Source organism: Sus scrofa, chromosome 8 (assembly GCF_000003025.6).
Source record: "Sus scrofa isolate TJ Tabasco breed Duroc chromosome 8, Sscrofa11.1, whole genome shotgun sequence".
Lineage (NCBI taxonomy): Eukaryota > Metazoa > Chordata > Mammalia > Artiodactyla > Suidae > Sus > Sus scrofa.
In genome coordinates, this window is record NC_010450.4 from 1,599,749 (window position 1) to 1,621,405 (window position 21,657).

General features: G+C 63.9%; 1 protein-coding gene across 15 annotated transcripts in view; it reads left to right on the forward strand.

Annotated features, from left to right (window-relative positions):
- The window catches only part of SH3BP2 (SH3 domain binding protein 2), a 35,870-nt gene extending 16,580 nt beyond the window's left edge, over window positions 1-19,290 (forward strand). For 7 of the 15 annotated variants that reach the window (XR_002346533.1, XR_002346532.1, XR_002346529.1 and 4 more), the window contains 10 exons: window positions 8,772-8,911; window positions 10,283-10,385; window positions 11,723-11,840; window positions 12,020-12,090; window positions 12,888-12,976; window positions 13,189-13,257; window positions 14,851-15,505; window positions 16,863-16,986; window positions 17,195-18,443; window positions 18,729-19,289. Coding sequence is in view for 6 of the 15 variants with exons in the window: in XM_021100936.1 (XP_020956595.1) it covers window positions 1,593-1,675; window positions 8,772-8,911; window positions 10,283-10,385; window positions 11,723-11,840; window positions 12,020-12,090; window positions 12,888-12,976; window positions 13,189-13,257; window positions 14,851-15,505; window positions 16,863-16,986; window positions 17,195-17,671; window positions 18,384-18,443; window positions 18,729-18,866 (2,127 nt within the window). In the remaining 9 variants the exon portion in view is untranslated. Of the gene's footprint in view, window positions 1-662; window positions 1,676-6,943; window positions 7,108-8,771; window positions 8,912-10,282; window positions 10,386-11,722; window positions 11,841-12,019; window positions 12,091-12,887; window positions 12,977-13,188; window positions 13,258-14,850; window positions 15,506-16,862; window positions 16,987-17,194; window positions 18,444-18,728 lie in introns of those variants that run through there. The other 8 variants (XM_005666487.3, XM_021100937.1, XM_005666488.3 and 5 more) reach the window with 8 other exon arrangements.

Below are 21,657 nucleotides of genomic sequence, written 5' to 3' on the forward strand. Positions count from 1 at the left end.
GGGTGCCAGGCTGGGTCTGACTAGTGGGTCTGCCCGTTCTGGGCAGCTGTGAAGGAGAAGGGGACAAGCCCCCACGTGACCTCCCCTTTGTCCATCTCCTTGGTCAGCTTTCAGCCACGGGGTTGGGGGGCACTGAGGTTGTCGCGGGCTGGGGAGGCCAGGGTCACTGGACCCACCTTGAGGAGAGCTTGGGCACAAAAGCCTGAACTCCCCGGGTTCCAGGGCACAGCGGGTGGCCTGAGACCCGGGCTGCCCCCAGGTGGCGTGGGGGCCTTGGCAGAAGCCTGGAGCTGTGTACTCTCTGGGAGATGGAGCCCCAGCCCCAGAATGCCTCCCTCAGTGCCCCGACACGCGTACGTGCGATGGCCAGGTGCTGGCACAGCTGGCTGTGGGGCTGTGCCCTGGGAAACCTGGTGGGCAGGGTGAGGCCTTTGCAACTCCCAAAGACCCTGTGGTCCACGGCCTCTGTCACCCTCACATCCTGCCGTGGCCCCAGAGCACTGCTTCCATCTTGGAGTGTTGTGACCTGGAGACCCAGGCTTGGGGAGAGGCAGGGGACCTGGGGCCTCAGCGCCAGAGCCTGGGCTTGAATCCCTGCTCCCTGCTTCCCGGCTGTGGAGCTGGGCAGGGGAGGAAGTGGGGCTTGGCGGGGCAGGGTAGGCCCAGGAGAGGGGCTGCATCCTGAGTGGAATGGGCCAGGGAGCAGGGAGTGATGGGGGCTGCTTTGCTACTCAGGCCAAAAGTGCTTTCTAGCAAGCCAGGTGTTTGCAGAGGCAGCAGACAGCCAGGTGTTTGCAGAGGCAGCAGAAAGTGGCGATCACCGGAGGCGTGTAAGCCCAGCCCGGTCACAGAGGCTGCGCCTGGCATGGGAGGCTGGTGGGGGGAGAGGGAGGGAAGGTGATGGGGAAATGCCTGGCGCAGGCTCGGAACTGGCCCCTTGGTCCCTTGGTATCAAGGGCTACCTTGAAACGCCAAAAGCTCCTGATGCAAGAGGCACAGCCCCTCTCTGTGGCCTCAGAAGGCGGAGTGGGTGGCTGTGTCCACGTTGGTGGCAGGAGCACGCCAGGGAGGTAGTGAGCTCCCTGTGTGGGGCACAAGCACTAGCTTCTTGTGGAGGTATCTCAGGGGCTGGGAAGCTGGGCTTCTGGGCCATCAGGTATTTGCTGGGAAGAAGCCAAGTACGCGGAGCTGGCCCTGGAGGGACTGCAGGGGCGCTTCCTCCCAGGGGACATGGCTGGCCTTGCCCCTGGGCCTGGAGAGCTGTGGTCTCTGGCCACAGTGGGCACGGCTAAAACCCAGCAGGCTAAACAGTGCTGACAGGGCACTGTACTGGGCCCCAACGGGCCTCAGGCCCTTGAAGGGTGGAAGGCAGGAAGTGCTGGCTACCGGGGGCTGCCCAGCAATCCAGCAACAGGAAGTCCTGGGCGGGGAGGAAGCCCTGGAGGCCGCAGGCCCCAGATGCAGCAGGCAGCTGCCAGCAGGAGGGATCGGCGGACGCAGCCAGCAGGCGGCATTCCGGGCAGTGCGGGGCATCGGGCCTCACCCGCCTGGAGGATGCGGGCTGAAGCCCCGCCCCATGGCCCCTGAGCCACATGGCCTTCCCGGGCCCCAGGACACCTGCCTCCAATCCAGTGCCAGGCAGGAAGAGAGCCATGTGCTGGGTCAGTGCCACCAGGTCAGTGGGCAGCCCTGGGGCTGGGGGTTCGGGAGGTGGTGTCAGCCCAGCACCCGTAGAACCGCTGAGGGAGGCTCCGCGTGGGAGCCAGGGCCCTCCTTGGGGCCGCGGTGGGCACCCGCAGGACGCTGGCCCCGGGCCCTTGAGAGGAGAGCCCTCAGGGATGGCCGGGGCAAACGGCGCCCAGAGAGACACCACTGCTGCCCCTGGGTCACGCGCCACTCAGCCAGCAGCTGGCAGGAGGGTGGGGCCTGGGTCGGGCGAGCCTTCCCACGGTACACCATGCCAGGGCAGCTTGGCCTTTGGGTTCTGTGTGCCTACATACTGCGTGATTGTGTGTGTGGTGTGAGTACGAGCATGTCCTGTGCCTGCAGGAGGGCAGAGCGAGCTGTGTGAGCCCCCCGGGAGTGCTGAGCTTGGGGGCCTGGTGGGGTGTCCAAGAGCCCCGGGGTCTCAGGGGCCCAGGTCGAGCCTCCCTCCCCTGGCACCGCTGGTCACGGGCCTTTGTAGGGATGTTTTGGTTTTCATTCTTTTATGGAGAAAGATTCTGGGAAGAGGAAGAAGGAGGAGAAACTGAAAGGGGAGCGAGAAGGAGCTGGGTGTCAGGCGCTGGGGCCCCGCGCCGCCTAGCGCCCGCTCTGGGCCAGGCGTGGGGGGCGCTCCATCATTGACTGGCTGTGTGACTTGACTTCTGAGTTCCTCAGCTTCTCTGACCCGTGGTGTCTTCATCAGTGACGTGGGGACGGTGCTGGCTCACTCTCAGGGGTGTTGTGGTGATGACGTGGGGTGACCTCTGAGAAGCACAGAGCCCGGCTCAGCCTCCTGGGCCGTGCGATGGGAGGGAAGCCTGGGGTGTGGCCAGCTGTCCGGTCAGACCTGGCGCTGGACCAGCGCGGGGCTGCGAGGCAGGGATGACGACCCGGACCTGGGCCCTGGCTGCCCGCCCAGGGCCCTGAGCCCGCCTGAGGGTCCTGTTAGCCCCTAGAGGTTGTGTGCGGGTGTGGATGTATGAGTGTGCGGGTGAGTACACATGCATGTTAGTGTGCGAGTGCACGTGTGGTTTACACAGGTGGGTGGGTGTGAACGTGTGCACTGGGGGACCTGGCCTCTTCTCCACTGGGGCTGGGACTCCCAGCCCCACCTCCCCTGCGGCTCTCACGAACAGGCCGGCCTGGTCACCACTGACAGGAACCCCCTGACACTGTGGTCACCCGAGGCGTCAGCTCCCTCACCACAGCTGGGGCTGAACCTGCAGGTGTCGTCCGCTCCCGGGCACAGGCTCACACGGGCACACAGGTGTGCGCACACACTGACGTGCACACACAGAGCCTTCTGCATTCAAGCTGTGCAGCTCATGCACATGTCCTATTTGGGGCGCCGTCAGTGACAATGACCGAGGGTGCAGACTACAGCTGCAGTGTGGCCCTGGGCTCACAGCCAGGCCGGAGGGGAGCTCAGCGGGGCTGTGGCTGTGTGACAGCGGTTTTCACCCTCCAGCTCTGTCCCCACCCGACAGCCTTAGGCCTTGGGTCCCACAGACCAGTCTCAACTCTGAGGGGAGGTGGGGGTGGGCACAGGAGCACAGCCGAGGCTCAGAGGTGCCTGCCTTCCCTAGTGGGTGTGCTGCTCACACGCAGGTACACACAATCGCATACCTCCTGGAAGGGCTCGCGCGGCCCGTCAGCCACCCTGACGCTGCCCTGTGCCTCCTGAGCCCTGCCCCCGGCGGCCCAAGCCTGGAACGTGAGTGCTGACCTGCTGCCGGCCCACTGGGTGGCCTCAGTCCCCTCCTGTGAGGGACAGATGTCCCCAGGGGAGGCCCCGTCACTGCTGCCGGACTGTGCCGGGCTGTGAGGATTGGGCTCTCCCAGGCCCCTTTTAACTGGAGGGAGGACAGGCCTGGCAGGACTGGAGCCCAGGGCTCTGGCACACTCCCTGCCAGCTCCCACCAGGGCTGCCCGGTGGGCACTGCCAGCAGCACAGGGAGGAGTCACCGTGGGGGTGTCTGCCCTGTGGCGGAGGGACGGAGGCTTCCTGCTGGTGAGGGGCCCCTGGGCCCTGAGGGAGAGAGCAGGGAGGCCAAGCTGGCCAGGAGCATGGGTGCCCCTTGGGGACTCCCCTGGACTTTCCTGGGCACCAGTGGCGTTGGAGCTGCGAACTGGGTGGAAATTCCCCCAGAGCTGTGTGGTCCGCATCAGCACGGCCCAGCGTCACCCTCGCCCTCAGCCACCACTTCCCCGTCCTGCTCCAGCTCGGCCTGGTTCTGGGCTCCGGGGAGGGTGCCAACCCAGCTCACCCAGAGGTGCAAGGCAAGGCTGGGGGGTTGCAGAGTGTTTGGGTATCAAGATGAGCTCCCACTTCGATGGCCCCTCTTCTGAGGCAGGGACATTCCCAGGGGAGGTGAGGGGGGAGCTCCAACCTGCCTTCCTCCGGCCACAGAGCACCTGCCTGGCCACTGAGCTGACCAGGTTTGGGGCCAGGAGGAGGCACCGGCGCCATGAGTCCTCTGTTCTGCCACCCCCCCTCCAGCACACCTGCCTGGAAAGGATGTGATATATGGGGGGCTGTTTCAGCTCCCTGTGCCTTCCAGGCAACTTGAGGTCCCTAACACCTAGCAGGGTCAACCTTCTGCATCCCCTTTGGAACTGCCTGGGCCCCCCCTCTGCTGGGCCTGAGCTGGTGATGGTAAAGAGAGTGACGCAGGACCAGCCAGAGGTCAGGGAGGACCACCTGAAAGAGGGGATCCTTGAGCGAACCCTTTCTTCATGTTGGGGTTGTTCGTTGCTGGCACAGAGAAATAGGATGGCTTTTTCTGTACTGATCTGGTGTCCTGCCACCTTGCCGAGCTCGTTTATTAGATCTGACCCTTATTTAGTGGATCCCTTAGAATTTTCTCCTATATAATCATCGGTGTAAGTAGTTTTACTTTTTCCTTTCCAATCTGAATAGCCTTTATTTCTTCTTGCCTCATTGTCCTGGCTAGAACCCCTAGTACAAAGTTGACTAGAAGCGGCAACAGGAGTTCCCGTGTGACTCAGCAGGTTAAGGATCCAGCGTTGTCACTGCTGTGGCTCAGGTTACATCTGTGGCTTGGGTTCGATCCCTGGCCTGGGAATGTTCATGTGCCTCAGGCTTGGCAAAAAAAAAAAAAAAAAAAAAAAAGTGGCAAGAGCAGATGTCCCTGCCTTGTCCTTGATTTTACGGGAAAGTGTTCAGTCACTCCCCATGGACTGGGATGCGGAGCGCTGGTTTTCCATAGATATCCTGTCCCAGGCTGAGGAAGGTTCCTCCGAGGCCTAGTTTGTTGATTGTTGTTCTTGTCAAATGCTTTTTCTGCATCTTATTGAGATAGTCATGTGGCTTCTCTTTATTCAATTGATGTGACGTATTGCATACTTTGACTTTTGCATAGCAAATCAACCTTGCATTCCTGGAATAAATTCCACTTGCACACGGTGTAGAAGCGGCACTCAGTTTGTTAGTGTTTGGTTGAGGAACTGCAGGTCTATGCTCATAAGGGATATTGGTGTGTGTCGTCTTCTTGGGAGCTCTTTGGTTTTGGTGATGTTGGGGACATGGCTCAGATCGCCAGTGTCAGAAAATGAGACACACGAACACGGGGAGATCTCGACAAGGCTCTTTCCTTCCGCAGAAGGGCGCGGGTCCGCAAGCACAAAGAAGAAGAGACCCTCCCTATTTATCCCTCGCGCTGGTGATGTGCCCGTCCCCTTCCCATGGGTCAGGTCAGGGTGCACATTCCTCTCCGTTGGCTAATTCGAAACAAATTGTTACTGGGAGAAGAGGGAAAGGGGAGGGTGGGGGTGGCAGGAAGGCGAAACCGGAGCAAAATGGAGTCACCAAGGTTTCCTTTGATAGAAAAGATGTTATGTTACTTTGTAGCATATCAAGGAAACGCTGCCCACTTAGAATGAGTGCCTTCCTCTTCTGTGTTTGGAAGAGTTTGTGAAGGACCCGTGTTCATTTGAACCAATGCTAGAGGGTTGAGTTAGCTCTGCTACCATCTCAGGCAGTGGAGACGGTGTGGACAGAGGCCTGGAAATAGGAGCTTGGGGGGTTTGAGTAACAGGAGCCCCAGGGCCCGGCTGGCACAGGCGCACAGGAGGTGGAGGGCAGGCGAGCTGGTGAGAAAGGTCCACAGGGGCTGGACCCAGAAGGGCCAGCTGGACAGGAGCAGGTCCTGGGATCTAGCACAAAGCAGTGCCGGGGGAATGGCATGTGTGTTGAGAATGTGTGGAGTGGGGGCTGGGGAGGGAGCTGAGGTGAGGAAGTGGTGGGGGGCTGCCCAGAGGTGGCGGCAGGGGGACAGGCAGGGGGGCCGGGAGGAGGGCCTAAAGGACCCGGATGGCTGGGTATGCTGCCGTGGAGGGTCTGGTAAGAGCACTGGAACAGAGGCACAGAGGCAGGGGAGGCTGCAGTGAGAGGCCAGGGTTGGCTGCAGAGGGAAGGGGCCAGAGAGCTGCCCCGAGGTTGGGGGCCAGGAAACCAGGGAGGGCACCCAGTACAGACAGCTGGACAGGAGCAGGGAGGAGGCTGTTAGAGGGACCCTCTGCCACACGGTCTTGGCGCAGGCAGCAGGCATGCAGGTGGGAGGCAGAAGAGGCAGAACGCTTGGGAAGCCTCCAGACCTCGCCAGTCTTCGCCAGCCTTTAGCCAGCCCAGGGCTGTCCTGGGAGAGGTGCCCACATATCTCCAGGCAGGCAGAGGGGCCAAGGACCAGCTCCCACGCCTGCAGGGGGCCCAGGGTCAGCTCAGCTGGTCAGAGACGCCAGGCGGCCCTGCCGGGAGGGGGCACGGGAAACAGCTGCCCCGCCTGGGAGTGCTTGAGTGCTTTCGGCCTGGTGGGGGCTCGCCAGCCAGACCCGGTTTAACCCCACCGCCCGGCAGGGCGGCCTCACCCCATGTACAGACGTGCGGACTGAGGCTCAGGAGGGAGAAGCCACTTTCTCAGGGGCCCGCCAGCCGGCAGCGGGGTGGGACCAGGTGGGACCCCAGCGCGCGCTGAGGCAGCGATGGGGCGGTGAAGCCGAGCCGCCGCGTTCGCGTCGTCGGCCTCCAGACTCGGGGCTGCGCCTCAGACGTCGCCCGCCCCACCCTCGGGGAAACCGAGGCCCCGCGGGCGCGACGGGCGGGCGGCGGCTCCTCACCTGCCCGGGGCCGCCCCGCCCGCGAGGGGCGGAGCCTGCGGGCCGGGGCGGGCCGGGGGCGGGGGGCGGCCTCCGGGCGCGGGGCCGGGGGCGCGGCGACGGCATGGCGGGCGCGGGGCTGCGGCCGCGGGGCTGGGGCCGGCGAGAGGTGGGCGCCGGGGGCGAGGCGGCGGCGGGGGCGCGCGGCCCGGAGCCCTGTCTGTGCGCGCAGGGGAGGAGGGCGCGGGCCGCCCCCCGGAACCCGGCCGTGCCCGCCGCGTGGACGCCGTGAGTACCCAGCCGGACTGAGCCGGCGCTTCCGGCGAGAACAAAGGCGGGCGTGGGCGGGCCCGGAGGGTCTGGGGGCTCCCGGGCCGGTGCAGGCCTGGCTCGGGGCTGCCACCTCCCGTGGGTGGGCGTGGCGCAGCCCTCTCCTCTCTGCGCCCCGCGGGGCTCTGTCCGTTGCTGGCCGGCGGAGGTGGCGCGTCTTTGTTGGAACCGCTGCTATTGGTGGGGGGCGCAGGCCGGAGGGGTTGGCTTTGTGTGCAGGTGGAGCTGGAGGGGGCAGCCCGAGCGACCGAGGCAGAGGCCAAGGCGGAGGAGCAGTCGTCCCGGGGACGGGGGAGGTGAACATTGGATGGCGAATGCCGATGTTCTCTGTGCGGGTTTGGGAAGGAGGCTTGTGACGGCGGGAGTTCTAGGAAAACTGGGCTTCTGGCTCCGACGCTAACTACTCCTCCAACTCTGCTGTGGCCCCAGAAGGGATCAGGCGCTGGATAAAGCAATGCAGGGTTGGGGGTGCTGTTCAGAAGAACCAGGGATATGGAAGAGCTTGAAGGTGATTGGGCATTGAGGTGCCTCACAGAAGAGAGGACTCTGAGTCTGGGTCTTGACGGATGAGTAGGAGTTCTCTATGTGAGGAAGGGGAGCAGTCATTCCAGGCAGGGGCGGGAAGCGGGAAACTGAAACCGCCTGGGAGGTTTCAGGGAGAGCAGCTGGAACAGGGCAGGCGGCCCAGAAGGGGCGGGGCCTGGAATGTAGGGTCCTGTGGGCCTGGGGTAACCTGGAGGCAGGCAGCCTGTCCCTGGTGACTGTGCTGTGTGGTCCTCGCCTGAGTGATGCCCCAGGCCGATGGGGAGACAGTGGATCCCAGTCAAGCCAAGAAACGGTTGTCATGGCCGCTGTTGACCAGGGTGCACTCCCGTTTTACAGCTTCAGCAGCTGAGGCCTAGGGATCCCCCAGAAAGTAAGTCAGGACGGGAACTGGGCCCACTTGGCTACCTGCTTTCCTGCTTCCTGGTCTCAGGGCCTTAAGAAAGGGATGGGGAGTTCCCGTCGTGGCGCAGTGGTTGGCGAATCCGACGAGGAACCATGAGGTTGCGGGTTCGGTCCCTGCCCTTGCTCAGTGGGTTAACGATCCAGCGTTGCCGGAGCTGTGGTGTAGGTTGCAGACGCGGCTCGGATCCCGCGTTGCTGTGGCTCTGGCGTAGGCCGGTGGCTACAGCTCCGATTGGACCCCTAGCCTGGGAACCTCCATATGCCACGGGAGTGGCCCAAGAAATGGCAAAAAAAAAAAAAAAAGAAAGAAAGGGGTGGACAGAAGTTGGCCAAGGGCAGGTGGGAGTGTAAGGCGGGACATCCGGAGCCATGAGTTAGATGTGCGCAGAATGAGCCGGTGACAATGAAGGAACACACTTAGCTCCCAGGGTCCTTGAAAGCCAAGTGTGCAGCAGAATGGACTGGGGGCTGACCAAGTGGACCAGTGGCTTTGTCCCTCCCTGGGGTCCCACCTAGACGCCCAGGGCCTTCAGAAAAGGGGTTGCATCGCCCTTTGCTGCCTTGAACCTTCCTGCTGTCTCCAGGAACTTGCAGTGTCCGGGCATGCTGCCGGCTAAGCCGTCTTCTGCCCCCAACCCCCGGCTGAGACACATCCCCTTCCCTTTTCACTGCAGCTTCATGGCGGCCGAGGAGATGCACTGGCCTGTCCCCATGAAGGCCATTGGTGCCCAGAACTTGCTAACCATGCCTGGGGGTGTGGCCAAGGCTGGCTACCTGCACAAGAAAGGTGGTACCCAACTGCAGCTGCTCAGATGTAAGTCCCCTGAGTGGTGGGAGCGCAGTGGGAGGATGTGGGTACGGGGCTGAGCCCTGGCCCTGTGCCCCCACTTCTCCACTGGACCTCTTTGGATGACTCTCAACTTCCTTCTTTACCTGGTGGGCCCCCTGGAGTTGCCCTTCTCTCCCTGGTGCTGGCATCCCCTAGCGAACCAGGGGTTGACCTCCCAGCCCCCAGGCCTGTGGGAGGTCTGGGGGTGGCACAGCTGAGTGGAGGTAGGATGGGCATTTGGTGCACAGTGCTGACCCATTGACCAAGGGGGCTTCAGCCTGCAGCCCCGGGCCGGGGCTCTTGTTGGCCTAGTTGGTCTGGCCCCTGGGTGGTGCCCTTGCCTTATCACATACTTGTTCAGTGAGTTGGGGGTCAGTCTTTCCATTATAACCCAAGTGCCAGGCTGAGACCCATCTGGGTCCTGGTCCTTCAGACCTTCGGGAGATGGGGGCTCTGGTCCCTGGAAAACAGACTGGGAGAGGGAGGGAGCCTCTAGGCCTGGGAGATGCCTAGCTTTTGGGACACCGAACACCCAAGAGTATCAGGGCCTTGCCTGTCCCTCTGACCAGCCACGAGCGCCCCATGCCTTTGCGCCAGCAGTGCCCTCCGCGGGGGCTCCCTGGCCCTGGTGCTGCCTGGTTGAAGTGCCCCAGGCTGATTGGTTTGGTTTCTGTGCAGGCTCTTTTTTTTTTTTTTTTTTTTTTTTTTTCCCCTCTTTCTTTCTTTCTTGGCCACCCAGTGGCATATGGAGTTCCTGGGCCAGGGATCAGACCCAGCCACAGCAGTGATCTATGCTGCAGCTGCAGCAATACCAGAACCTTTAACCCACTGTGCCCAGCCGGAATTGAACGTGTATCCTGGTGCAGATGTGCTGATCCATTGTGCTGCAGAGGGAACTCCTCTGTGCAGGCTCTGATTGATCCATTCTCTTAACCGGAGCCTTCTAGGAGGGGCTGTAGCTGAGATGCCCCCAGGTCTGGGAGGGGCTCTCACCATAACTGCCTGGGGTCAGCTCCTCACCAGTGGCTCTTGTTGGCAAGCTCTCTAGGCTTCTTTGCCCCTACCCTTGCCCGCCAGCCAGGGGTGGAGGGACCCCTGCAAGGCGGCTCTGGCCTCCGGGGCCTCTGGCCCTGGCTCTGCCCTCCCCTGAGCCAGCTTCAGTCCCTGTCCCTGGGGCCCCTGGTAGCTGCACACAGCCCCGTGAGTCTGCCCCTCCCCGGAGTGGCCAGTGCACTTCTTTGCTTGTCCACATCTGTTCCCACAGCAGGCGCTTGGGGAGAGGGCAGGAGGCCTGGCGAGTGGGGCCCCCTCAGTGGGGGTGCCCACCTCACCCCTGCCTCGCCGCACTGCCCACAGGGCCCCTGCGCTTTGTCATCATCCACAAGCGATGCATCTACTACTTCAAGAGCAGCACGTCTGCCTCCCCGCAGGGCGCCTTCTCCCTGAGTGGCTACAACCGGTGAGTGCCCCCTGCTTCTAGTCCAGGCCCCAGGGCCAGGGCTGCCACCCAGGGCAAGTCCAGGCTTTCCTGAGATGGCTCCCATCCCCTCCCCTTTGGACCGTGTCCAGCCTCTGCTGCCAGCCTCTGCCGCGCTGTCCTAGCTGCATCTCCTTGTGGTCTTCCCTCGGCTCTTTGCCAAGGGCCTGGGGGTGAGGCTGGGGCTCCAGGGGTGGAATAAGCTGTCTTCATTCAGTTACTTCCCAGTGACTGCTCTGTCCCTCCTTCGTCCCCACCTTGCCCCCATTCCCTGGCCCATAGCCTAGCCCACTACTCCAGCCCTGCCCCAGGCTCCCCAGCTCCAAGGGCCTCCCCGACTGGGGCCAGCTCCCGGCTTCATACGTGCTGTGAGCTGGTCCAGCCGTGGGGCCACGAGCCTGCCCTGGAGAGGCTCTCAGACTGATGGACAGGTGGGCAGTGGGCCAGACCCCCATGTAGGGTGGGACATGCTGGCATGCGAGGGCCCACTCAGGGCCTTGGGGGCCTGCACAGCAGGGGTCACGTGTGATTCCTGGCTCTAGGTCTTGGTGTCACATTGCCCAGCCCCGCACCCGAGGGCATTAGTCTGTGCCTTCTGCCCCACCCCTCCTGTGGGAACCTGAGGGTCTCCTGATATATCTAGCTAGACTGAGGCCCTGGGGAGCGACTCTAGGCTTTGGCTCACCCTGGCCCCGAGCTCAGTGGGGGAACCTCGCCCAAGCGCCAGAGCCAGACCCGCAGGGCGCTAGTGGGTCGGAGCTCCAGGGGGCGGTGGGGAGGGTCGTTTCCTTTCTCCAACACACCACTCGGCCTGAGGGGGTGCAGCCTTGATGGCCCAGATGGGCACACCCGCCCCAGTTGTCCAGCCCAGCAGTGCCCCTGCACAGTAGACTTGGGGATCTTAATGAGAGCCCCATGCTTGCTGTGAGTCACTTCCTTGCCAGGGCAGCCAGGGCAGCCAGGGCAGGGCCGAGGCTGACACGGAGCCCCACGAACACCCCCAGCAGGCAGGCCAGGGACCCAAGGCGTCACACAGAGTGGCATTGGTGGGCAGTGAGGGTGGCATGTCCTCGTCTCAGGGCCTTGCACGTGCTGCTCCCTGGCAGCCCCCTGGACCCGCACGCTCTGCTCGCTGTGCCCCCTTTGCCCACACGCCTTCCTTGGCCTGAGGCACCAGGCGCTCAGCCCTCAGCAGCAGATCTCCCCGTGTCCCTCGGGGCACTGCGCTGGGTGCCAAGAGCGGTGCAGAGGCAGGGGCTGTGCTTAGGCCGTCCCTGTGGGTGGGGACCGGAGGGTGACCGCCGGTCCCCTGCCCTCAGGGTGATGCGGGCGGCGGAGGAGACGACGTCCAGCAACGTCTTTCCCTTCAAGATCGTCCACATCAGCAAGAAGCACCGCACGTGGTTCTTCTCGGCCTCCTCCGAGGAGGAGCGCAAGGTGATGGGGGGCCCGGGTTGCTCCGGGTCCCGGTCCTCGTGCCCAGAGCCTGGGGGCAGTGCCCTCGGAACCCGCTGGCTCAGGAGGACCCGTCTTCCCCGACCTTGGTGCAGGGGGGGGGCGAGGTTGGGGTCCTGCCGGGGGGCCTCCTGTCCACTGAGGCCCTGACCCACCCACAGAGCTGGATGGCCATGCTGCGCAGGGAGATCGGCCACTTCCACGAGAAGAAGGAGCTGCCACTGGATGCCAGGTGGGCCTGGGGTGAGATGGTGGGCGGGGTGTCCCCTTGACAGCTGTGCTCACCTCCCTGTCCAGGGGGCTTGGCCCAGAATCTCCGCCTTGAGGGCTTTTGTGGAGGTGCCAACTGGGTGTGTGTGTGTGTGTAGAAACAGAGCATGCAAGCACGTATCCCGTCGGTAGTTCCTGTTTGGGGGTACACCGCTTTCACCTGCCCACCCAGGAAGCCAGGCATTTGCAGAAGCTGAGACCTCTGGGTTCCTAGCCCCCTGACGCCCACCCCAGCTCCCTGGGGAGTGAGGCCAGATTGGGTCCCCAGGGTGGTAGCTCAGCCTGTCCCAGCCTCGTGGTGAAGTGGCTCTGCAGGTAGCAGGGGCTCTCTGGGCGGGAAGAGCATCCATCCTGTCCTTTCAGAGATGCGGGAGCGGGGCCTGGGTAGGGCTGGCATGCTGAGCCTGCCTCACGTCCCTGGCCTCAGCCCTCTGGGCTGGGGCCAGTGGGGATGGCACCATCTGGGCAGTCAGAGGGCACACTTGTGGCAGGAACCTCAGTGGGGAGGCAGGCACCCCAGCCTCCAGCCCTCTTGTTTGTCCTTGTGTGTTTTCCTGCGTCTCGATCTTCACACGTCCACACATCTCCATGTGTTCTCGTGATTATCCGTGCGTTTGTTCACGTCGTGTGTCCAGTTGTCTGCGTGCTCGTGCCTGTGTCTGTCTGCGTCTGTGTGTCTGTGTGTCCGAGTGCTTGTGTCGTACGGGTGAGTGCTCGACGCCCCCCGCCCGGGGTTCACCGCGCCCCTCCCGCCCTCAGCGACTCCAGCTCCGACACAGACAGCTTCTACGGTGCGATCGAGCGGCCCGTGGACATCAGCCTCTCTCCACACCCCACGGACACGGAAGGTGGGCCCAGCGCACAGCCTCTGCCTCACGTCCCTCTGCACCTGGCCCTGGCGGGGGCCGGCCGGGTCCTCCCTGGGCACGACCGGCTGTCCTCCCTGCTCTGTCCCTTGGGCTTCCCCAGGCAGCCTGGGTCCTGGGGGCCCATCCTGCCCACCTCATCCTTGCCCCCTGCCTCCCGCGGGCCCTGAGTCCGGCCTCCGTCTGTCCCACAGACTACGAGCACGACGACGAGGACGACTCGTACCTGGAGCCCGACTCCCCCGAGCCCGTGCAGCCTGAGGGTAGGCAGGGGTAGGCGGGGCCAGCCACAGGCTTGGGGTAGAAGGTGGGAACCGGGGCCTGGGGCAGAGCCCCCCAGGCTGGGAGTGTCACCTGGGTGCTGCGCAGGGGGCCTCAGGTATCACCGACCCAGTTTTCCTCCTGTGGCCCGAGTCTTGGGAGGAGCAGAGCAGAAGAGGCTTAAGGCTGTGGCTCTGCTCACCTGCTCCTCTGACCTCCAGTTAGCCCAGCAGTAGCCCAGGGCGGGGGAGGGTTGCTGAGCTGGGGAGGGAGGATAGCTCTGAGTGCCTCTGGGCCGGACTGTCGCTTGGCACCCCGCCCCACCCCCACCTCCCAAAGCACTTGGCCTGGCGGGGGCCAGGCGTTGAGCGGGCATCTCATACTAATATTGGCGTGCCCTCTGTCTCGTCGCTCCCTACTCCTGCCATCCCCTCACGGTCCTGTCCCTTCCACCTCCCTGGTCCTCCTCCCCCAGCCCAGCCTCTCCTCCCTCGCCCCAGCTCCTCTCCTCCCCTCCAACCTCATATTTCCAGGGATTTCTGAATGTCCCTCCACCCTCGGCCTCCTCTCCAGTGACCTTGTCCTCCGCCCACCTCGACCCCCTCGTGGCCTCCTCTTAGCTCTGCCTCCCCTCTCGAGTCCACCCGGGGCCTCAGCTCCCACAGGCCTTCAGCCCGCCAGCCCAGCCCAGAGCCCACGCGGTGCCCTCGTCCTGGGGTCTCTGTGCCCTCACGCCCCGCTCCACCCCTTCATCTCTCTGGCCTGTGACCCCAGCCCTGGTGAAGCCCCATCTCCATCTGCCCCACCCCTCGCTGGAGGGAGCACACAGGGGCTGTCTTATCTCCGCCCTGAACCTTAGGGGCCTGGCGCTCCTGCCTGCCAGCCTGCCTGCTCCAGGCATTCGGGCTCCCCACCCAGAGTGGCTTGTTGGCGTTCCCACCTTGGTGCTCAGTGCCCGTGGGCGGCACTTGACCAGGTGCCCTCTCTCTGCCACCACCTGCCTCACCAGCACCAGGCACTGTGTGCTTCAGGTCCCCTCCCGCCTCCTGCCCAGGCCTGTGCCGCCCACGTGCCCACACACACGACCGAAGGTCCCCCTGGCTCAGGACCACAGCTAGTGTGGATGGGCTGTTGGCCCTGCTGACATTGCCAGCCGGGACCTCTCTGAGCCCTGGGCCTGGGCTTCTCCAGTCTACGCTTCCTCCCCTGGCTGGGAGGAACTTGTCACGAGCAAACCCAACTCCCATCCTCCCCGCAGCCTGCTCCGCCCCTCCTCCTCCCTCTGAGGGGACATCCAGCCTCCCCAGCGGAGGCCTGATCCTGGGGGAGCTCCTTGCCTCTTTGCTCCCTGCCTCCCGCTCCTCCCACTTGGGAGCCTGATGGCTTCGGGAAGTTCGCACAGGCTGCCGTGTGGAGGGATGGACGGGGTGGGCCAGGAAGAGGGGAAGCCGCATCCAGAGCACGGGGTATTGGGCTGTAGGGTGGCCAGGTTGCATACCCACCTGGCTCTGGCCTTCCATGGTGGGCGGAGGTGGTGCTGGCCCAGCCTCCAGCAGGTGGTGCTTGCTCACCGCATGGGTCTCTTTGCTCTCCAGATGCCCTGATCCACCCGCCGGCCTACCCCCCGCCTCCTGTGCCCACACCCAGGAAGCCAGTTTTCTCCGATGTGCCCCGTGCCCACTCCTTCACCTCCAAGGGTCCGAGCCCTCTGCTGCCACCCCCACCCCCTAAGCGCGGTCTCCCAGATGCTTGCCCGCCCCCTGAGGACTCCAAGAGGGACCTGCTGGGCCTGAGGCGGGCCGAGCCTGGCCCTAGGGTGCCCCCTGCCTCCCGGAGGATGAGTGACCCCCCGCCAGGCGCTCTGCCCATCATGCCCGGCCTACGGAAAACACCTTGCTTCCACGAGAATGCCAGCCTCAGCCCGGAGCCCCGGATCCCCAGCCACGGGGCCAGCCCTGCTTCCAGCTCTGCCAGCACAGTTTCCGCCGCTTCCAGGAACTGTGACAAGCTCAAGTCCTTCCACCTGTCCCCTCGGGGGCCACCCACGCCCGAGCCCCCTCCCGTGCCGGCCAACAAGCCCAAGTTCCTGAAGGTGGTTGAAGAGGTCCCCCTCAGGGAGGCAGCCAAGCCTGGACTTTATGTACCCCCGGTGGCCCCCAGGCCTCCTGTGCTGAAGCTGCCCACGCCCGAGACCACAGCCCGGCCCACGATCCTGCCCAAGCCAGAGAAGCCACACCTCCCCCACCTCCAGTGAGTCAGTGTGGCAGTGGTGCCACTGGAGCCCCTCCCCAACCTCCCTGCCCCCGGCACTCGACCCACAAAGGGTACTGGCGGCTCTGGCACGTGGAGGGAGGCCTGTTATGCCCACCTGTGGCCTCCCCTTCACCTGAGCCAGGGGCACAGGGGCCACCTTGCCCTTGACATCCAGCCCAGTGCGTGGTGAGCTGGGGTCTGTTGCTGCCTTGGGAGCAGGGAGCAAGGAGGGGCTTTGGGGACACAGGCCTCCCGGATTGACTGCTGTGCAGCCTGAGGGCCCTGCAGGGTCAGGGGAGGGGCCTGCGGGGCTGCTGTCCGGGCCTGGGACAGGTGGCCTGGGGCGATGTGTGACCGCGAGCCACTCTGAGCCCACGGGCCTCTGCAGGCCCTCCTGATCCAGAATTACCCTCCCAGCCCTGTCTGGGGCTCTGGATGTGTCCCTGGCTGTGAAGCTCCCAAGGCTGCCTTTGTGCCCTTCCTGACTGGGAACCCCCTCGACCCCCCGGGATGTCGACTGTCCCTGACTCGCCGCGAGGCCTGCTCAGAAGCCTTCTGCTTTAGTGCTGGGCGGCGCCAGGAGACCGGGCTCGTTCACGCCCAGTGCGTGGGGCCTCAGCAGGGGCGCCTCTGGGAGCCCCGGGGGCAAGCCTTGGGTGCACACGTGCCAACACAGTTCTCTCTGAGCACCCTTGACCATGGCGCCTTCTCCCCAGGGCTCTGTTAGCGCCGCTACCCCTGGGGAAGTGGCTGGGAGAACCGCTTGCCACACTTGTGTTGTTTTGCAAGGGGCTGTAGAGCTGCAGCCTGGGTCATGTTGTCAAGCACTGGGTTTGGACCCGAGGGTCACAGGCCTGCGCTGGCCCCCTGGCCCCGGGTGGCCTCCTTCCATCCTCCCGAGGCCCTGGAGGCTTAGGGCTTCCTGCCACGTGTGGGGGTGTGTCCCGCTGCTTGGCCTGGTTCCATCCGTCCGTCCTCTAGTCTGGGAGGAGCGTGACTTGGCTGAGGTTACAGAGCTCGTCGCTGGCGGAGCTGGGGCCGGGACTGCCCTCAGCCTGGGGCCTTTCCCGCAGCATCCGGAGCTATCGTCTGCCATGCGACAACGCTAGAGCCAGGACTTCCCTTGCCAGTGACCCTGGCTCAGGCTTCCAGGTCTCAGGCGACCTGCGCCACCCCACGGCGGTCAGCCTGAAGCCCTCCAGAGCTCTGGGGTCGTGAACCTTTGACCACCCCCAGGCCCAAGGCACCAGACCTCGTGGGTTCCAAGGCTTGGTGTGGCCACTCCAAGGTCCTGTGGGGTGAGCAGCATCCCGTTCCGTCCGTGACATGACCTTCCTCTCCTTGTCCCCTCTAGGCGCTCACCCCCCGATGGGCAGAGTTTCAGGAGCTTCTCCTTTGAAAAGCCCCGGCAGCCCTTGCCGGCCGACAGCTCCCTGGCGGACGCCGGCAGGGAGGACTCTGACGAGGACTATGAGAAGGCAAGGCCCCGCGGAGCACCCGGAGCTGCAGGCCAGGGTGGCCTCTCCCTGGTCCTCTCGAGCCAGGGGCCCCAGCCCTCTGCAGCTGAGGGGGTGGGACATGCGCAAAGCCGGGGACGGGCACAGGCTGGCATCCAGTGGCAGGGCGGGGGGTCCTGGGCACAGCCCCCTCCGGCCCGGACACTGACTGCCGTGGGCCTCCTTCCAGGTGCCGCTGCCCAGCTCGGTCTTTATCAACACCACGGAGTCCTGCGAGGTGGAAAGGTCAGCGCGAGGCTCCTTCTCCGAGGCCTTGTTTTGCAGACACGAGGTTCCCTGCCTGCCCCCCTCCCTAACCTGTCCTGCTGTTCCCCGCTTTTCTGTCCCCCTTGCGAGCCTTGGTGCCGGGCAGTTGCTGGCACAAGAACACGGCCGAGAGACCTGGCAAAAGAGCAGATCCCACCAGCTCCGTGCCTGCTGGCCGTCACCCTGGCTCTGCTCCGGCTGGCCCACGTGGCACCCAGTGCTCTTGGTGCCAGGGCAGCAGTACCGGGAGGACAGAGCCCCTGGGGGAGTGGGGCTGTGGGAGATGGGTCACCTGTTGTCACAACTGTCTTACTGCAGGCTGTTCAAAGCCACGAGCCCCCGGGGGGAGCCCCAGGATGGACTCTACTGCATCCGGAACTCCTCCACCAAGTCAGGGAAGGTAGGCAGCCAGGGACGGTGCCCTGGTGGTCACCCTGTCTGCAAAGACCCCCCCACCTCCGACCCCAGGACAGCTGCATTGGGGTGGGGTCTTCTGGCTCTCCACATACCCAAGCTGACAGGCGGGTACAGGACTCTACAGTTTGTTTGTAGGATACTTCCCTATACAGCCTCTTACTTGGCATTTCAGCTCAGTTCCATCCTCGAGGTCTCTGCCTGGCAGCCCCCCTCTCCATCTGTCTTTGGGGACTAAACACCAACTGCAGTGGTGCCCCCCTCCCCAGCGTGGGCACGAGGCAGGAAGGAAGGGTGGGGGGGCCCAGGATTCTGTGGGGGTGGGCTTCCTGTTCTTGCACTTTGAAGGGGAGGCTGCTTGGGGGCAGTGGGAATGCTGGGGGTCTGCTGGCCCTGCCTGTGCCCCTCCAAGGGCGAATCGTGTAACCTCACTGAGCCTCAGTTTCCCCACGTGGGTCAGAGATGCTCTTTGTGTGGGCCAGCACTTGCCACTGTCTTTCGAGTCTCGTCAGACTGTCCAAGGGTGGGAAGCCCCGTGGTCAGGGGCCGCCTGTCTCCACCTGGCTGTCCGCGTGCAGAGTGACCCTTCGCTAGGGACCCAGGCTCAGTGCTCTGTCTGCCCCTCGCCCTCGGAGGGCCACGTCTTCCCCAAGGTGAGCCGCTCTCAGTGAGCCCACCCTGCCCGCCTCTCCCTGCAGGTTCTGGTCGTGTGGGACGAAACCTCCAGCAAAGTGAGGAACTACCGCATCTTTGAGAAGGTGAGCAGCCGCCCTACCCCAGGGCCCCAGGCAGGAGCCTGCCTGGGACCGGGACACAGTCTCCCTGGTGGAGCAGCGGGCGGGCGGAGACCAGCACCTCCACACGCCACCTCACCCCTCCCCGCCTCAGTGCCCCCGCCACTGCCTCCCCAGCCTGGCTGTGTCCTCCACTGACCCTAGAGGAGATGGGGCGATCAGCCCTCCACCCCAGGCTTATTTGCAGCCCCCGCCTGCATCCCCTGGGCAGAGCCGGCCGCCCGCTGACCCGCCACCCTCCCCACCCAGGACTCGAAGTTCTACCTGGAGGGCGAGGTCCTGTTTGTGAGTGTGGGCAGCCTGGTGGAACACTACCACACCCACGTGCTGCCCGGCCACCAGAGCCTGCTGCTGCGCCACCCCTACGGCTACGCCAGGCCCAGGTGACACCGCCCCACCGGCTCCCGGCCACACAGGAGGAGACTGGCTTGCACGGGAGGATGAGCAGGAGCCAGCATGGTGCTTTGGCGTGGGGTCTCCCCGACGGACACTGCAGGGAAACTGCCAGGCCGGGCTCCACCCAGCAGGCTGGGTCCCCGGGGCCAGGCCAGACCCTGGGCTCCAGAGAATTGAGTGGGGCTCTCTGATCTCACCCCGCCCACCTTGCAGGAGCCCAGGAGCCCAGGACTGAGTCCAGCCAGGACGTCCCGGACAGGAATTCTGGCACAGCCACCCTGCACTGGGCTGGGAGCTGGGCAGGGCTGGGACATTTGGGGTGGGGACAGGGGCTGGCCCCAGGTTCCCCCAGGAACGCTACAATGCAGGCTCCAGAGGGGCCCTTGCTGCACAATAAAGCACAGATGACCTTTGCCCAGGCGGCCAGGGTGTCACTGGGAAGAGGGGGTGGCCGGCCTTACTGAGTTCCCGCACCACAGTGACTGCAGCAGTGGGTCCACTAAGAGGTGGACAGGTCCCTGGGCCACAGGTCACTAAACACTGTGTGCAGCTGGTAACAGACCAGGACCCAGAGTTGGGTAGTCCGCTCTCAGCCCAAATCCAGAGCGCCAGCTTCTGCTGCCACAAGTCAGGTCCAGGGCAGTGAGGCTGCAGAACTAAAAGGCCTAAGAGTTCCCTTGTGGCTCAGCGAATTAAGGATCCAGTGTTGTCACTGTAGTGGCTTGAATTGCTGCTGTTGTGCGGGTTTTACCCCTGGCCTGGGAACTTCCACATGCTGTAGATGTGGCAAAAAAAAAATCCTTCAAATATATAATTGGGGAGTTCCCATTGTGGCTCAGCAGGTTAAGAAGCTGACTAGTATCCATGAGGATGCAGGTTCTGATCCCTGACCCGGCTTATGGGCTAAGACCTGGCATTGCTGTGGCTGTGGCTTAGGGTGGTGGCTGCAGCTCCAACTTGACCCCCTAGCCTGGGAACCTCCATATGCCACAGGTGTGGCCCTAAATTGTGTGTGTGTGTGTGTGTGTGTATAACGTGTATGTATTGGGGTCATTTGCTGGATTAACCAATGTTTACTGGAAGACAGCTGGGCAGGAAGGGCTCCCAGCACCCACTGTCCGTGGCGGTTGCTGTGCAGGGGCTGGGAGCTTGGAACCCAGTGGGGGGCTCCAGGAAGACTTCCTAGAGGAAGCGCTGGCTGCCGTGCCACAGGAAGAGTAGGCCCTCAGTAGGCCGGGGATGGGTGGGGACCGTGGCCCCGGATGCCCACGTCCTCTGGTCGATACCCGGCCCAGGCCCAGCTGTGATTAACCCCTTGTTTCTCGCCGTGGAATTCCAGCCCCCTGCTTGCCCTGGCACAGCCGCTCAGGCTGAGAATTTATTTTCCCCTTAAAAACAGACTTAGCTGGGGGTCAGGGTGGCAGAGAACTTAGGGTCCTCGGTCCTCGCTGGACTTTTCCTCCGGGGAAGAGGAATTTGCTCTGTAAAACCCAAGCCATGAGATCCTTCGTGTCCACTTACTGTTGATGAACAGTCTCAGGAGAAGACCCCTTGTTTGGCGGTCCCCCCCCTGCCTGGGGCGTGTCCGGGTGGGGTGGTGGGTGGAAGCTGAAAGAGGATGTGGGTCGGGGGCATGGGGGGCTCCTTGCGGTGCGGCAGGGAAGACAGTGGCCACCTCTTCCAGGAGCCAAGTGTCCGGCACCGTCTCTGCAGGTGTTTCTGGCCGGGGTGGGGGGCGGCCAGTGCTGCTGGGCTTTTCCTGCCCCCAACGAGGCTGCAATTCTCTGCTCTCTCTCTTCCCGAATTCGCTGGGGAACCCGGTGAGGCACGCCGTTCCCCGCTGGCTACAGCTTCCCTTCCTCTGAAGAGTTTAAGCAGGGGCTTGGGGCAGAGACACAGTTTCCACCAGGGCCCAGGGTCTGCGGTGCCAGTGACGGCTGTAGGACGCCAGGTGTTGCTGCTTTTCGCTGGCATGCAGCCACTTTGGAGCCAGCTCATGGCAAGACCCCTGAGCTGGAAGGTTTTGGGGGTTCTAGGGTCCAGAGCCACGTGACAGGTCCTGCGGACTGCTTGGACAGGTGAGGCCTGTGGCTGCCAGAGGCCCACCCCAGACCCTGGCCGAGCCGCCCCCAGGCCCAGGGGCTCAGTTGTTAGTCTGAGGGTCAGGGGTAGTGGGCAGGGCCCCAGGCGTGGTCGTCCAGTGTGAAGGAGGGGCTGGAAGAGGCCCCATTCCCTCCCGAGACCTGCCGTGGGTGTTGTGTTACTCACATGGGGTAGGAGGGTGGTGCCACTTGCTGAGCGTTTCCTGTAGTCTAGGTGCTAAGCTCTGCGCGTAGTTTGTCTGGAGGGCAGCTGCTCTTGGACGTGGTTTACAGGTGACAGGCCTAGGTTCAAGTCTCAGGCATGTGATCTGCTTTCACTGCTCTGAGCCTCGACCCTGGCCCCTGCCTGGCGTCCTGCCACCCCTCTCGATCTCTGGTAGTCATTGTGGGGGTGTCTAGTTAGCCTGCCTCCCGAGGTTCTGGATGTACTTTCACCCAGCCAAGGGGGCAAGGCTGACCTGCCCCACTCTGCTCTCCTTGCCCCAGACTGTGGGGGGAAACCAACGGGAGGCTGGCCCAAGGTGCTACTGCTGCCTCATCTACAGATGGGGAAACTGAGGCTCAGAGAGGCCTCCCTGACCTGCCAGCCCGATGGTGAGTTCAGAGACGGGTTTGATTCCTGGGCTCAGGAAAAGGGCCCCAAACACTTTGGGAAGCCTCTCAAGCTGAGCAGTGAGCAC